Source organism: Chelmon rostratus, chromosome 17 (assembly GCF_017976325.1).
Source record: "Chelmon rostratus isolate fCheRos1 chromosome 17, fCheRos1.pri, whole genome shotgun sequence".
Lineage (NCBI taxonomy): Eukaryota > Metazoa > Chordata > Actinopteri > Chaetodontiformes > Chaetodontidae > Chelmon > Chelmon rostratus.
Window position 1 is genome coordinate 15,468,556 of NC_055674.1, and position 13,989 is coordinate 15,482,544.

General features: G+C 46.0%; 1 protein-coding gene across 1 annotated transcript in view; it reads left to right on the forward strand.

The window, feature by feature from the left end:
* Window positions 1-3,458: 3,458 nt before the first annotated feature.
* grin2aa (glutamate receptor, ionotropic, N-methyl D-aspartate 2A, a) overlaps window positions 3,459-13,989 on the forward strand; it is a 125,729-nt gene continuing 115,198 nt past the window's right edge. The window contains exon 1 of the mRNA XM_041956538.1: window positions 3,459-3,959. Coding sequence (XP_041812472.1) covers window positions 3,459-3,959 — 501 coding nt within the window. The remainder of the gene's footprint in view (window positions 3,960-13,989) is intronic.

Here is a 13,989-nt window from a genome sequence, read left to right on the forward strand (position 1 = left end):
TCCATCGTTCCAGTGAGAACTAAATATCCGTCCTATAGAATTAAGTGGTTTCACAACCTGTCGGGGCAAGGCTTCATGTAATCCTGCAGCTTTTGGGTGAAGCAGGATGACGCCGTCTTGACACAGGCACCAGGAGAGCGCTCTGCCCTCTCTGCAGTGAATGAACTGAGATTTGGGTGATTCATCCTCAGGTCTGCTCTAACAGTGTTTATGCTCAGTTGAGCGGGGGGTTGGGGTTGGGGGTGGGGGTGGGGGGGGCGAGTGGTCCTCTGCTTGTTTTCAAAACGCAGGATGACACAGTGAGCCCACCATGCATTATTCAGCTCGAAGCAGAGCCTTCCAACTGAGTCTCAGTTTCATTACAGAATCACAAGGTATGACAAATCTGCGCATAGAGGAAACCATCTAAAAGCACCATCATACTAACAAATAGACAATGCAGCCACTGCAAAAAATCTATTTTTCTTTTGTTTGTTTTGATTAGGGTATTTCTGAAAAAAAGTTTGAGAAATTAGAAACTCTGTAATGAATTGCTAAACAAGTTGTGGTATATCTAAAAATAATGCACGCTTCCACCAAAATGTCCTGTTTTAGTTGCACAAACGATTTAGTCGTTTTCAGTGTGCATCTACAGTAGATCCAGATCTGCATCAAAATACACATACAGCAGGAAGCAATCATTGGATGCATGTGACATAATAATGTTATCTTCATAGGAAAATTGTAAAAAACAATCCAAAAATGCACTTAAAGAAATTTGCCCTTCCTCACCTGCATCCAGATCTGCACTGATGACTGATTACTTGATCTGCGGCAAACTTTCCACCAAATTTGATATAAATGTTTTGACAATTTTTCGTAACTAAGAGACAAATGGACAAAGCTGCAGGACTGAATGCCCCATGCCCTTGGTCGCTATTAAATCTGCATGAGTCACTCAGTGGCGTTGGTTGCTAATGAGAAGACATTGGTTGGCAACATGTGGACGTCTTGCTGTGTTTTCCACAGTGCTGTTTTGTCATTTATGTAAATGGGTGGGAACACTTTGTAAATGTGACAAGTTTCTTATGATCTTATGGTCTCGGTGCTGAAATCTGTACTGGTTTTACCAGTGGCCCGATAAAAGACGGCTCCTGCCAATCAATCATGCGCCAACAGGCGCTGCGCTGACGCTAAAACGCGCTCCCGTCAGTGAATCCATAAATCATCAACAGCTCACGTTATGTGACCATATGGTTCATGCCCCCCTGACTTTGCTCACGCTCCACAGTTCAGCACACCTGCTCATATGTCTTACACCCGATGATAAACCAACACACACTCAGTGTTTCATGCTCTCTGAACACTGGATGTCCGAGGAGGTGCAGCGACTGTTATCTCTGTGGGGATGGGGATGGTGATGTCACAGTGCAGCTCCGCTCTGGTTGGTGCAGAGTTAAAGCCTTCACCTCCTTATCACCGGCTTTATCACTGTCTCATATTCACACGTTCACACGTTCACGCACTCAAACGCACAAACATTTGTTTCAACTGAGGGATCCCCTCCCTCCAATCCTCCCTCCCCTCTCCTCGCCAAGGCCCACAGTAGCATCCCACGCTATTTATAGCCCTCGCTGGTTTACATTAGCCTGTTCTTTTCAGCCTTTATGTAATTTGTCTCTTACTTACCTCAGGGAAACAGAGTGATCTGTGTGTGTCTGACCGCTGTGTCACCACATGAATCATTTACATAAGAATCTAATAAATACATGCGAAGAAACGCTCAAAGCAGCATCAGCATCACGGGGCAGGTGTAACAGACTTTATGAAACGCAGTTTTATTGTTTTATTCACTGTTCACATTCACACTGCTTCTCGAAGGCTGAGGAGAGATATATTATAGGTTTATTGCAATTCTCACCATACAACCCCAGTAGTGTTGTGCTTTCAGTATGGATTCCCTTCTATTTGACATTTAATAAAAATATCAGCATGACAGTCACACACACCAGTTATAAGTTTTACATAACTTTTTATAGTTGTATGCAGTTTTATTTACTGTCCGCCCACTGCTTAGTTCATGACAGTGCGGTCTATGTAGTGAAAACTTGTCTTTTTGATTCTTGTCAGGCAGCTGTGACTAATTTATCTAAATCTTATCTACTAGAAAAAGAGTTTACTAGCATGCTAGCAGCTTTGTGAGGCTGTATTGAGGTACAGCAGTGCTTTGGATGAAATACTCATGTCAGCATGCTAACATGCCCATAATGACAACACTAACATGCTGATGCTCAGCAGATACACTGTTGACCATGTCTTGGTTTAGTGTGGCAGTATGCTGACATTTGCTAAGGAGCTCTAAACACACAGTGTGGCTGAGGCTGATGGGAATTCGTAGGTATTTGGTCAGAAACTGCAGTACTGGATAGAGCTGGAGTGATTGATCGATTAGAGTAAACTAGTTAATTATTTGCCAGCTGTGTTGATAACATTGATCAGTTTGAAGAATTCTTTTTAAGAAAAACTGGTCAAAATTCTCAGATTCCAGCTTCTATAATGTGAATGTTTCCTGGATTTTTTACTCCTTTATGACAGGAAGCTGAAAATCTTTGTGTTGTGGACAAAACAAGATCATCTTGGGCGTTTTTCACCATTGTTTTTGGCATCCAAGAGGGCACTTTAGCGCGTGTTTTGGCTCCCAGGGGGCACTTTAGCACACGTTTTGGAGTCCAAGAGGGCACTTTACAGCGTGTTTTGGCTCCCAAGAGGGCACTTTAGCACGCATTTTGGAGTCCAGGAGGGCACTTAAGCGTGCGTTTTTCCAAAGCTGGGCCACGAGGGGGGGTGGTCGACCCCCCCCCGTGCACGCCACTGCCTCATGGTGGTGCCAGAGAAAGCATCAGGGGGTCACCAAAATCCTAAGGATTCATCCTCTGGGAACCATAAATTATTTCACTGCAATCTATCTCATAGTTGTCATGCACATAATACTGTCCTGCACAGCATTGCAAAAAATGGTGTCACTAAATCCACCTGCGGGCAGGAAGTGGAATCAGTTCGTCCACTGCTGTCGCTCACAGCGTCAATCTCTGCAGGTTGAGTGTTGTAAACTGTATAAATGTCTGTCTGCCTCTTCTTAACGACACAGCCTGCTCCTGAGTCATCTGGTGCTAGCAGTCGTGACCATAAAGTATATACTTGTTAGTCATCTTCTCTTTCTCTCATCCCTCCGCAACTTCCTCTCAAGGCCATCTCTCTCCCCACAAGGTTTATGTGTTTAATAACGTTACCAGGAAGAAGTGGAATAAAAAAGAAAGTTTCATCCTGAATGTGTGGGCTTTAAGAGGTGTGCATTAACAATGTATCTCCCCTGTCTTTTTCTCTCTGCCATCATCTCTCCACACTTCCCTTTTCCATCTCCTTCTCTCTTTCTGATCTGTCTTCATCTGTCCTGCTGTCGCTCTCTCTCCATGCAGGGGATGAAGTGGTTCGGCAGTATGTCCCTCAGCAGCAAAAGGAGTAAGAGGAGGAGTAGAAGGAGCAGCAGTTGGAGCAGCAGCACTGGTAGTAATAGTGTGCTGCTCTCCCTGGCTCTCCTGGTGGCGGTGACCCTTATCGCAGACCCCGCGGCGGCTCAAAAGCAGCGGACCGGCGGCGGCTCAGAAAAAGTGCCGGTCCTGAACATTGCAGTGATCCTGGGGCGCACGCGCTACATCTCAGACCGCGACATCCGGGCGCTGTGGAGCAAGGAGGACCCCATCGACGTCAACGTGGTCACACTGCTGGTCAACGAGACCGACCCGAAAAGCATCATCACCCATATGTGCGACCTGATGTCCGGGACCAAGATCCACGGCGTGGTGTTCGGGGATGGCACCGACCAGGAGGCCATCGCCCAGATTTTGGATTTTATTTCCTCGCAGACGCTCATACCCATCCTGGGCATCCATGGAGGGTCGTCCATGATCATGGCTGATAAGGTATGGAGCGGTGTGTGGAGGACCGATGGCTGGATGGGTGATTGCTGGAGGAATGTTTGACAGTGGAGTATGGAGTAGACTAAATGGCTGAATGGTGGAATTAAGCATGAGTTGATGATTGAATGATTGCTTTGGAGTGGTTTGCCAAAAGTTCTGACATTTGCTTTTTACTTAACCAAGTCAACCAAGTGCGCACTCACCTGTCAGCCTGCAAAATGGTAATTATATCATATCATCCTATCAGACTGAAGGGAAGCCGTGCCAGTTAGCTCAAATATCAGTGTTGCTGGTGTCCAGAGAAAGAAACTGAGAGAAACCAGGCCAGCACTGGTGGGAGGAGATGATGTGGAGGAAGCAAAGGGGGTGTGAGGACGAGCAAAGTATCTGCAGAGAAGTGTTGGAGGAAGGGGTGGAAGAAGAGAGTATTTTAAAATCAGGTAGAGAACAGAGGAGAGGGAAGAATGGCTAAACGAGGAAAGGGTGCAGAAATACAGCCGCAGTGGGTGTTTTAATAGTTTGGCGAACAGCGAGCTGCGTGGTACAGCGAGCTGTAATCTTGGAAGTCTCCATTCACGGCGCAGGATTCCCTCAGACGAGGCGAGGGTGCCGATTGGCTCTCGCGTCTGAATAGGCGACGTCCCTCGCCTGCCAATCACTTTGAGCTGTGAATAGGAATAGATGAGCAGCACATGATACGGTGGATTCATGAGGCAGCGCTGAGCTCCTGGGATTCATCACATTCACAATGGGGACAGTCTTATCTGTGTTATTTGCCCTGAAGATCAAAGAAGCCTTTCCAGATGCTACATATAGCGTTTTGAATGTGGCATTGTCAGATTATTGACAGGTACACTATCTCGGTGTAATTATTGGAAACAAATGGTATTATCCATTGAGCTTGTCAGAGTTAGTCAAAATGACGACCACAGTTTTTAGCTTCTGTCCAACAAGCTGGTGTGTATTTGACCTTTCTTTCACTTTCCTGAAGAGGATAAATGATTTTGCTATAAACCTCTCTTTTTCTCAAATCTTTAGCTCCAGTCGCAGTGAAAGAATAGCATCCTTGCTCCTATTTCATGCTATAAAGCAATCTCTTGCTCAGGCAGTCCGGCAGCTTTCTCACCAAATCCGACCCTGTGGCCCACCATAAAACCTGGACTGTAGAGGTGAGGCTGGAGAACCTCTCAGCGATGATCTTCCTTGTTTACAGTAAATATACAAATGCCTTAAAGTTACAGTGGTAATGGTTTATTGATCCTGTAATGCTACATGTGGCACCTTTTAAGGAGAGGGGAGGAGGGGAGGCGGGGGCAGAGGAGGAGGGGGGAGGGGAGCGCTGAAATAGAGGAGGTGGAGAGGGGAAGTAGAGAAATGAAGGGGTGAGGGATAATCCCTCAGCCTGACCAGAGGCGAGGCTGAGTGGAGGGGAATTACAAAGTGTCCTGATTGGCACCTGCCACACACCACCTATTTCAGCAGCGTGCACACACACACACACACACACACACGCACACACCTCATGTCCCCTGTCAGCGGGTGTCATTGAAACAGCGGCGATTCAGCTCCTTGACAGCGGGAGTGTTTCCCCTGCAGGAGCAGATGAGGAGAAAATAATCCACTTTAAAGTGCCCGACCCACCACTTTGTCTCCTCTTTGTTTTCTTTCTCACGTTTTCTTTCTTCCCTCATTCCCTCTCCCTAAACGTGTCTGTCTGTCTGTGTTAGCTTCAGAGCCACACGCTCTCCTCACTGCTCACGCTATGTGAGGCTGTCTACCTTTCACCGCAGCAGAGCCTTACAGAGCGTGTGCACCTCCAGGTTAAGGTGTAATGTATGTTGTTAACGCGTTTTCATTCCTTTTTCAGCCCCTTCGGCTTGCACAACATTTTCCGAGCCTCTGAGCAACGTGTGAAGTTTATAGTCGTTGTTAATACGGTGTTTGGCAGAATAAACACGGCTGGAAAATGTCCCGATGTTTCGTTTAAAAATATCTGGTTTCGTCGCAGAAACACGGCTCGAACTGCGGTCTGCTGTCTGCTGTCTGGCAAGCGTCTCGCCACCATCATCCCCACTCCTCCTAAAGAGAAACTCAGCTCAAATCCATCCACTTTGGTACCTACTGCAGAAAAGCAGACACTATGATCAGAATTTCTCTAGATTCATTTTATTTATAATAGTGGATTTATCAACTAGTCTTTCACCAGTAGTTGCCACCAAAGTTTTTTCGCTATTTGGTTAAAATAGATAAACCTGAGCTGAATACATCGGCTCACTTTAACAGCGTTAGCCTTCTGTGCATATTAATGCATGTTAGGCTGCATCATTTGCTGTATGATTCAGGGTCCTGGCGTCACTTGTATACTCAGGAGTCTGCAGGATAATGACCGTGATGATGTTAACTGTGCGATATTCACCTCCACGACCACCACACACACACACAAAATACAAGCGCCAAATCTGTTTAATGAGTGCTGCAGTGTGTTGCCATCCCAAACAGGGATTAGGATTCTTCTAGTGTCCTCTGCTCTATCCTCTCCTTGAACGGTTTACATAGTCTTTTACCCTCCTTTTAAAGTTTATATAACTCCTCACCCATCTGTAGGTTAAGGTTTATACGGCTACCCTCTGAAATGTAAGTAGCGGAGCCTTCCTGCCGCCTTGTTCCGTGCAGATTTTCGCTAATCCTCATGTGAAATATGAGGAGAAGCTCGCCTCCAATGATTACGCCTTGTAAGACCCTCGGTGTGTTTGTCTATTCACGATTACGCCTTCACACTTGTGTGTGCCGAGACGTGTGTGAAATTTCCCTGCGTATATATGCTTTAATGCCTTGGCGTGCACTGAGTATACTTTTTCTCGGTGTGCGCGGTTCCTTTGCCCGTCACTTGGAGGCTAAATCTCTTGGTGCTGATGACTTCCAGTCAAAGCCGTTGCACGTCAGCCCCTGGAGAATACGATCTGAGAGCTTCCCCATTTAAAAAACAGAAAGAAAAAAGGGCGCTATTTACGCCTCGTCTTTTCACTCCTTTTCCCTTCTTTTCTGCTTTTGTTCTCTCCTTGTGTTGTCCCTCTGCCCATCTCTCTGTCCTCCTCTCTCGCCTTTCATTCTTGCTTGTTAATGAAATAAATGTTGCAGTATCTCCCTGCGTTCGTCCCTTCCATACGTCTCTCTGCCTTTTGTTGAATAATGCATCACTTGCCTGTATTGAAAAGAATACATTATTGATTAAGGGAAAAAAAAATGTCTCTCCTGGCTGCGTTCTCAGCAAGTCAGCTTGAAGGTGCCACCCTGGCAGCTCCTTAAAACCGGGTGTTTTAAAGAAGAAAAAAAAAGCACAAAACTTCCCTTCACTTTATAATATTTTGATTTCATTGCTAATTTTCTTCACCTTCACACTTCTGTGGGGTTGACTGTGGTGATTCTGTTGCTTTTCTTCACTCATTTCTGTCGTGCATCAACTTCTCATCCCCTTACCCGCTGTAATTGTGTGGGTGGATGTCGGCCCGGCTTGTTGATTGGCTTCATGTCATTCTCACGCTAAATGGTTATCGACTTGCTCAAAGGTCAATAATGGCATCTGGATCATGTCGGTCAGGAACACGGTTCTCTCTCTGTATTTCTTAGGTCTTAGTTAGAGTCTGCTCGGACTCAGAGCTGCCTATTGACACGTCCGGTCAGATATCCTCTGCCGCTGCTGCGCCTGTTTTCTTTTTCTCTTTATTTTCTACAGCACGCCTTGTGAATTTAATCAAGGTCTGTGTGCACCAGGTGTGTTAACAGCAGCCTTGGGAGATGTCCCTCTCTGTTGTGCTTCTTGAACAGAAAACTAACTCTTTGCTTCTGAATAGAACAAAATGTGTTCAAAGAGTCGGAAAATATTGTGATGCTCTTAAATGTTTCTCAGCAGTGTAACACTGCAGATGTGTGTGTGTGTTTGTGTTTTACATGGTGCAACATCGACCCTGCTTTTGCTCCATCGCAGCGGTATCACCTTGGCTACAACACGGAGACACACACACACATATGCACATGCACACGCACACACACGGTACTTTTCCTTCAGAGTTCATCCCTTGAGCGTCGTACACAAATGACACTTCATTTCCATGCTTTGATTAATAAATTATTCAGTGGTTCAAACAAATTAATGAATATTAATGAACAAATAATGACATGTACATGTCTGACGCTTAGTGGGGCACAGGCATGAGACTCCCAGATTAGCCCTGCGACAGCTCCACCCTAAAAAAAAGGAAAACCTCACCTAATCGCTCATTGCTGTTGTTTGTACAGCTGTGGCTCCGTTACAAGATCAAGTTTGGAACAATCACATTTTTTAATTTGTCACTTTTCTTTTCATTTTTTTCTGTTCTGTCTGATTTTTCAGTGGTCTCCAATTGGGAATAAGTCACTTAAAGAGGAAGCGAGTAAAAAGAAACCTTGGTGCCAACTGGTGATAACTAAAAATAATAATAAAAATAATACACTTTATACATAAAGTGTTATTTAAGATACTAAAAAGATGCTTTATTTGACAAAGTAGATAAGGGAAAAATGATACTGGACATCATGCTTATAAATGCGAACATCCGTTTTCGTTTCACCAGTTACATCACAGCTGGGTGTGGTCCAGATTACCTGACCACACCCAGCCGCTTCTGTCATAGCTTCAACAGATTCAACCCGTAGAGGTCAGTGCAGAAATGAAAAAACTGAGGAGAGACAGCTGTTAGCATTTTTACTCAGCTGGAACCTCACCATGCCAACACCCACCGATACGGACAAGAGGAAGGTGCTTTGTGCCCGAATCAAATAGACCAGAGCCCACCGCTGACGGGTGAATGAGAGGCCCGTTGTAACAGGGTTTCGTTAAAAACTGGGTTTGAGTTGACATGAAGGCGTAGTAATCGATTGCTATCACATCGATGGAATGTTGATGGAAGAGTTATTTGTGTACAGTAAGTCGGTATGTCACATGTCGATATGCAAGTCGATGATAAACAGGGATAGCCTGCATCAGCTGCTGTTGCTCAGTGTTTCCATTTAACTAATTAAACAATGACGCACAGACACACATTCAGCATGCCCGTGCTGCCAGTGTATTTATGTAATTTATTGATCCTTAGTGGTGAGACTTGTCGATAGATCCCAGGATATTGAACAGTGTTTTCTGGTCACGATAAACTCCAGCGCTTTAGCGCTCCTTGCGTTTGTGTTTATGCGTGGTGTGTACCTGTGTCGTGGTGGCTGGTGGCTGGAGGCTTGTGGCTGAAAAAGTTTTTGATACCAACTAACCACACACACCCGATGTAGCTGCCAGCATCAATGTAGCAGATGCAAACATTTGTGTGTGTGTGTGTGTGTGTGGTGTTATTGTGATCAAAGGACATTATTCATCCATCCCTGTTGTTGTCTCCCCTCAGGCGCTATAATTACACACACACACACACACACACACACACACACACACACACACAAGCACGCACACGAGCACTCTGATGTGTGTTGCTGCCTGCTCGTGTCAAACAGCAAATCAGAGCGGAAGGGAGGGAAGGAGAGCGAGACTGAGCGAGTGGATGGAAATAACGTTTCATGACATCATTTATGAGTTTGTCCAATTACTGCGTGGAGACATTTGTTTTTGTTTGGCTTAAATCGCGCTGTCATTTAACTAGACCGTCTTCAGCCTGCTTAGCCGAAGGGCCTGCCGTGATGTCACCCACATCACAAATGCGCATGTGTTACTGTATGTGTGTGTGTGTGTCTATGTGCATGCACTTTATCGATATATTGTCAACAAAGGCAATCTGTAATTGTGTGTCTATAATTGGCTGTGTGTTGCTGTGTGTGTGTGTGTGTGTGGGCCTGCCTGTGTGGACTGCGATAATGACATCACTGGGGTGTTGTCAGATATCCCATTACCCCGGTAAGACTGTCCTCAGTGAGATTCCCATGGTAACACTTTACTTGCTATCTCTGCTCTGTTTTGGATTCGTGGTGCGTGCGGGCACAGAACACCGTCCGTGTGTCACTGTAAACATGAAAACACTTCTTCTGCGTGCATGTGGCCGTGTGCAGCCGCTGCATGTCTGAGAGTGTGTATCCTGATAGCAGGATGCAGCTGTCTCGCAGATGAGGAATGGCCTCTCACTCCTCAAAGGGAATCGATTTGAATGAATATGCCAGGCCAGAGGAAATAGAGCTGTTAGCTCTTTTTATGAGTATATTTCCCTCTTTTTTTTTTTCTTCTCCTCCCTCTTCTCCCTCTTCTTTCTGGCTTTCCCTGATGGAGTCTGTTCCAAAGTACAGAACTAACTTGTGCAGCATAGTTTGGGCTTCACTCTCCCTATTCCCCCATATCGCTCCTCCTCTTGGACCAACTCTTTTTCCCTCCTCCTCCTCGCAGTGTCTGTCACTCCTTCCCTCGGTGTCTCAGGGGAGCCTCAGCTTCATCCTCAGGAACGGCAGCAGCGTGTACAGATATTGCACACACACACACACACACACATAAAGTTGCACATTACACAAGCGCGCGGATGCTCGCAAAAGAGAGAGTGCTTTTTAACAGTGTCAGCTGTAGCCAGGTAGACGAGTCAGGTCAGGAGCTGTAAAAGCCCTTTTCTGTAATAAAATCAGCTGGATGGGAAGCCCTGGCACGGTAAAAACAAAAGTTATGACCCGTACCATCCAAAGCGTCTTTTCCACTCTTAAATTAATTGACAAAGGCCCGGGATGGAAGGAGTGACACCGCGCTGTGTGATAGCTAAACTGGAATATAAATTGATTTTGATGTTGTACTCGTGTAGGCATTTACTTTAGTCTTTAATCTCCTTACGTACTTCATCTTCTCCATTTTATCCCTCTGCTGCTACTTAGTGCTCTTTTTTTTTTTCTTACAGTTGTCTTCTCCCACTGAATGAATCACACTCTTTCTTGCAGAGGCCCCCTCCTGCTGCGAGAGTCGCTCTAATAACGCTTTGTCCGCGCTCTGCACGCTTAAGATGGCGTGCGGGGATCGATCAGGCCCGGAGCATCTGCATACAGGTCCGACAGTGTAGCGCTGCTACATTAACACCTATTCAGACTATTTGTTGGGCGGTGGTGCCATTACTACCGTACAAGTGTTTTTGTGTGTGCCAGCTAGGACGTGTTGTCAGCCCGTGGCGCCGTTACAAGGATAAACAAACAGCGGCCTGGCTAACATCAGAGTAATCCTCTTGTCTGTTTGTCTTGTGTACATTTGTGTTTCTGCGTACGAGCGACTGACAAACCTGTGTGTACGTGTGTGCGTTTTTGGATGGGTGTGTCAAGCCATCTTTTTTTTTTCTTTTACGTGTGTGTGTTTCTCGTTGATTAACCCAAGTGTCTCGGCGGTAAATTGAATTTCTGATCTGCTCGACTCGACTCTTGTCAGCCACCGTAAGCCGACAGAAATACCCTACAATAAATATAACGTAAGCTCGGCGACCGAGAGACTGAAGAGGCGCACAGAGACTAACCCAGCTATCACAGCTTTGGAGGGGAGAATTTTGTCATCTCAGCTTAAGCCTGACTAATATACAGATAACACATGCATGCAGTTGCTGGCTGCGAAAGTCTTTTCATTCCTCATCTTTGTGTCACGAGGCAATTGCATCAGTGCGAGTGTAAATGCATAAAGCTCCGGCAGCTGAAGCCTTCAAAGACACATTTGCTCTTTTTCTGAATGTTGAAATTGTCTGTGCGCCGTTTTTAAGCTGCAGAACCTCAGTGGATCTTAATTCTCGGTACCGCAAACTGCTTCATTATGAGCGACAGCTACTTATTAACTGGAAGCATCTTTCAGGAGGACTTGTCAATCACGGTTATGGTGGAGGGGAGCGGGAGACCGAGATGTGAGTGAGAGGTTGATTTCTCAGTCCGTATTATCACCACCTACTGTCACTCATGCGCCTGAGATACACACCGATAAATATCAAGTAACTTTGCCCTGGGGATGTTTATCCGATGGCTTATTTATGTTGACATGAATATGTAACACTAAACGCATCACTCCATTGATTTCATCCACCCTGACAATCAGAGGCGGAGTGTGGATTGACAGCTTGCTCAGGATTGATGGTTGAAAGAGATTTTCTGGTAGTGCTAAGGGTTATGAAGTCACCGCTCTCACAGGGCTGCAGCTGCAGCCACCGTGATATGTGTGTGACTCCATATGTGGACCGATCCCCGACAAGTCCTGTGGGTGGTGTGTTACAGTGAAAGAGAGCTGTAAAGAAGCCAGGGACAAAGAGAGAAAAAAGATCACTTTCATTTCATTTTTTGGGGGGAATATCATTAAAATTGATGCATCAAATGATGCCGGACAGAACATCTAAAAATGAACAATGAAAAGCACCTTAAAGTGGAGCTAAGTGCGATGTCTACTTATAATAGGCCGGCTGATTCAGCTGCTGCACTAGCAAATGTGTTATATGAAAGTTATACAACTTATAAAATCTCGTTGATAGCTCCCCAACCTGTGAGCAATTTAAATTTAGGATGGCAGCCATGGGAGGTCAGCTCGACTGTTCAGGGGTTTAGGCCACAACACCGGTAATAAAGAGCGAAACCTGGGAGCCACACGCTCGGTTATTAGAAATCCTGTATGAGGTCAGGAAGGCCTGATTGTGCTGAGTGATGCAACACACAGGTATCTTTGTCCTCTGCTGTCTATGCGCTCACTTCTGTCTCTGGTGCAGCCCGTTCGTTTCCGCGGCGATTTCCTTTAAAGCCGCGCTGCGACTCTTCCCTTTGAGCCGCTTTTGGGATTTTGAATGAAAATCCACCGTGCTGGGAGGTCAGACGACAGTCACTCGCTTTAAGTTTGATCTAATTAGACGAGCCGCCAAAAAATGGACCTCCCACTCCTCAAACTTCATCTCTGTAAAAGAGGAGGGTTGGAGTAGATGGGGAAGGAGGTATTTTGCAGAAGTTTTTAAGAGGCAATTTTTAAATAGGTCATTGTGAAGTAGTGACAAAGGCTCAGCTTTCATTTGGGGGCTATAGCTGCACTGCTTTTGAGCGTAGCGCAGGCTATCAGACCAGGTCTTCCTGCTTCCCTGCGCGGCTTTCTTTGTCTCGGCTCATCTCCTCCTCTCATCTGCATTCCTCATCTAATCTTGAAAGTCTATCTGTCCTCCCGTAGTGTTTGAAGATTGAAGCGAGAGATTCCTGCTCGTATATATTGCAGCCATGTTGAAAGGAGTTGGCAACAGCTGCCCCCCCGCGCTCCCTCTCCTCTCTATACGCATCCATGCACACACACACACACACACATACTCACACACTCACATGCACGCAGCACTTCACAAAGCTATGCCCCTTGCCCTCCGCCGCTTTAGGTTTCAGGAACAGAGTGTTTGACTCTCTCCCATCTTTAATGGCACTGCTTTTTTCTATCTTTCCCTCCATTTCTTTCCCTTCTACACCATCTATTTCTGACTTAAACGAGCACACACACACACGCACGCACACACACACACACACACAGTCACGCAGAAATGCTGTTGCCAGATTACTCCGCAGTGTCTGCAGTGAACGAGCACAATCACGTTAGACTAGGGCTGGCTTGCTTCTCTCGCCCGCTCACTGCATCCTGTGCAGAGCTGCTCTAGCGTAGCTGCACAATTCCATTAAAATGGACCATAGTCTCTCTCTTAGCGTAGTGTAGCCTAGCCCAGCACTGCACCATGTTGGGGGCAGTGAGCTGTGCTAAAAGACAGGGAACGGAGAGATGCAGGCAGTGAGAGTGACATGAATTAAATATCCCTCCGACGAGCCTCTTCCTTGTTTCACTCGTCTCTCCATTATGATGGAAAGCCCCCCGGAGCATGAAGTCAACCTTAATTGTTCTGAAGTAGCGGGCTAGATGGGCGCGAGGATGGATGGATGGATGAATGGGTGGGTGGAAAAGAGGGGACGACTTGTAAGAACGTCCCCGTGTGACAAGCGGTGAACAAGCTGTGAGCACTGTGGGGGGCTCTCAGGAAAATGGCATTATTCATGTTTT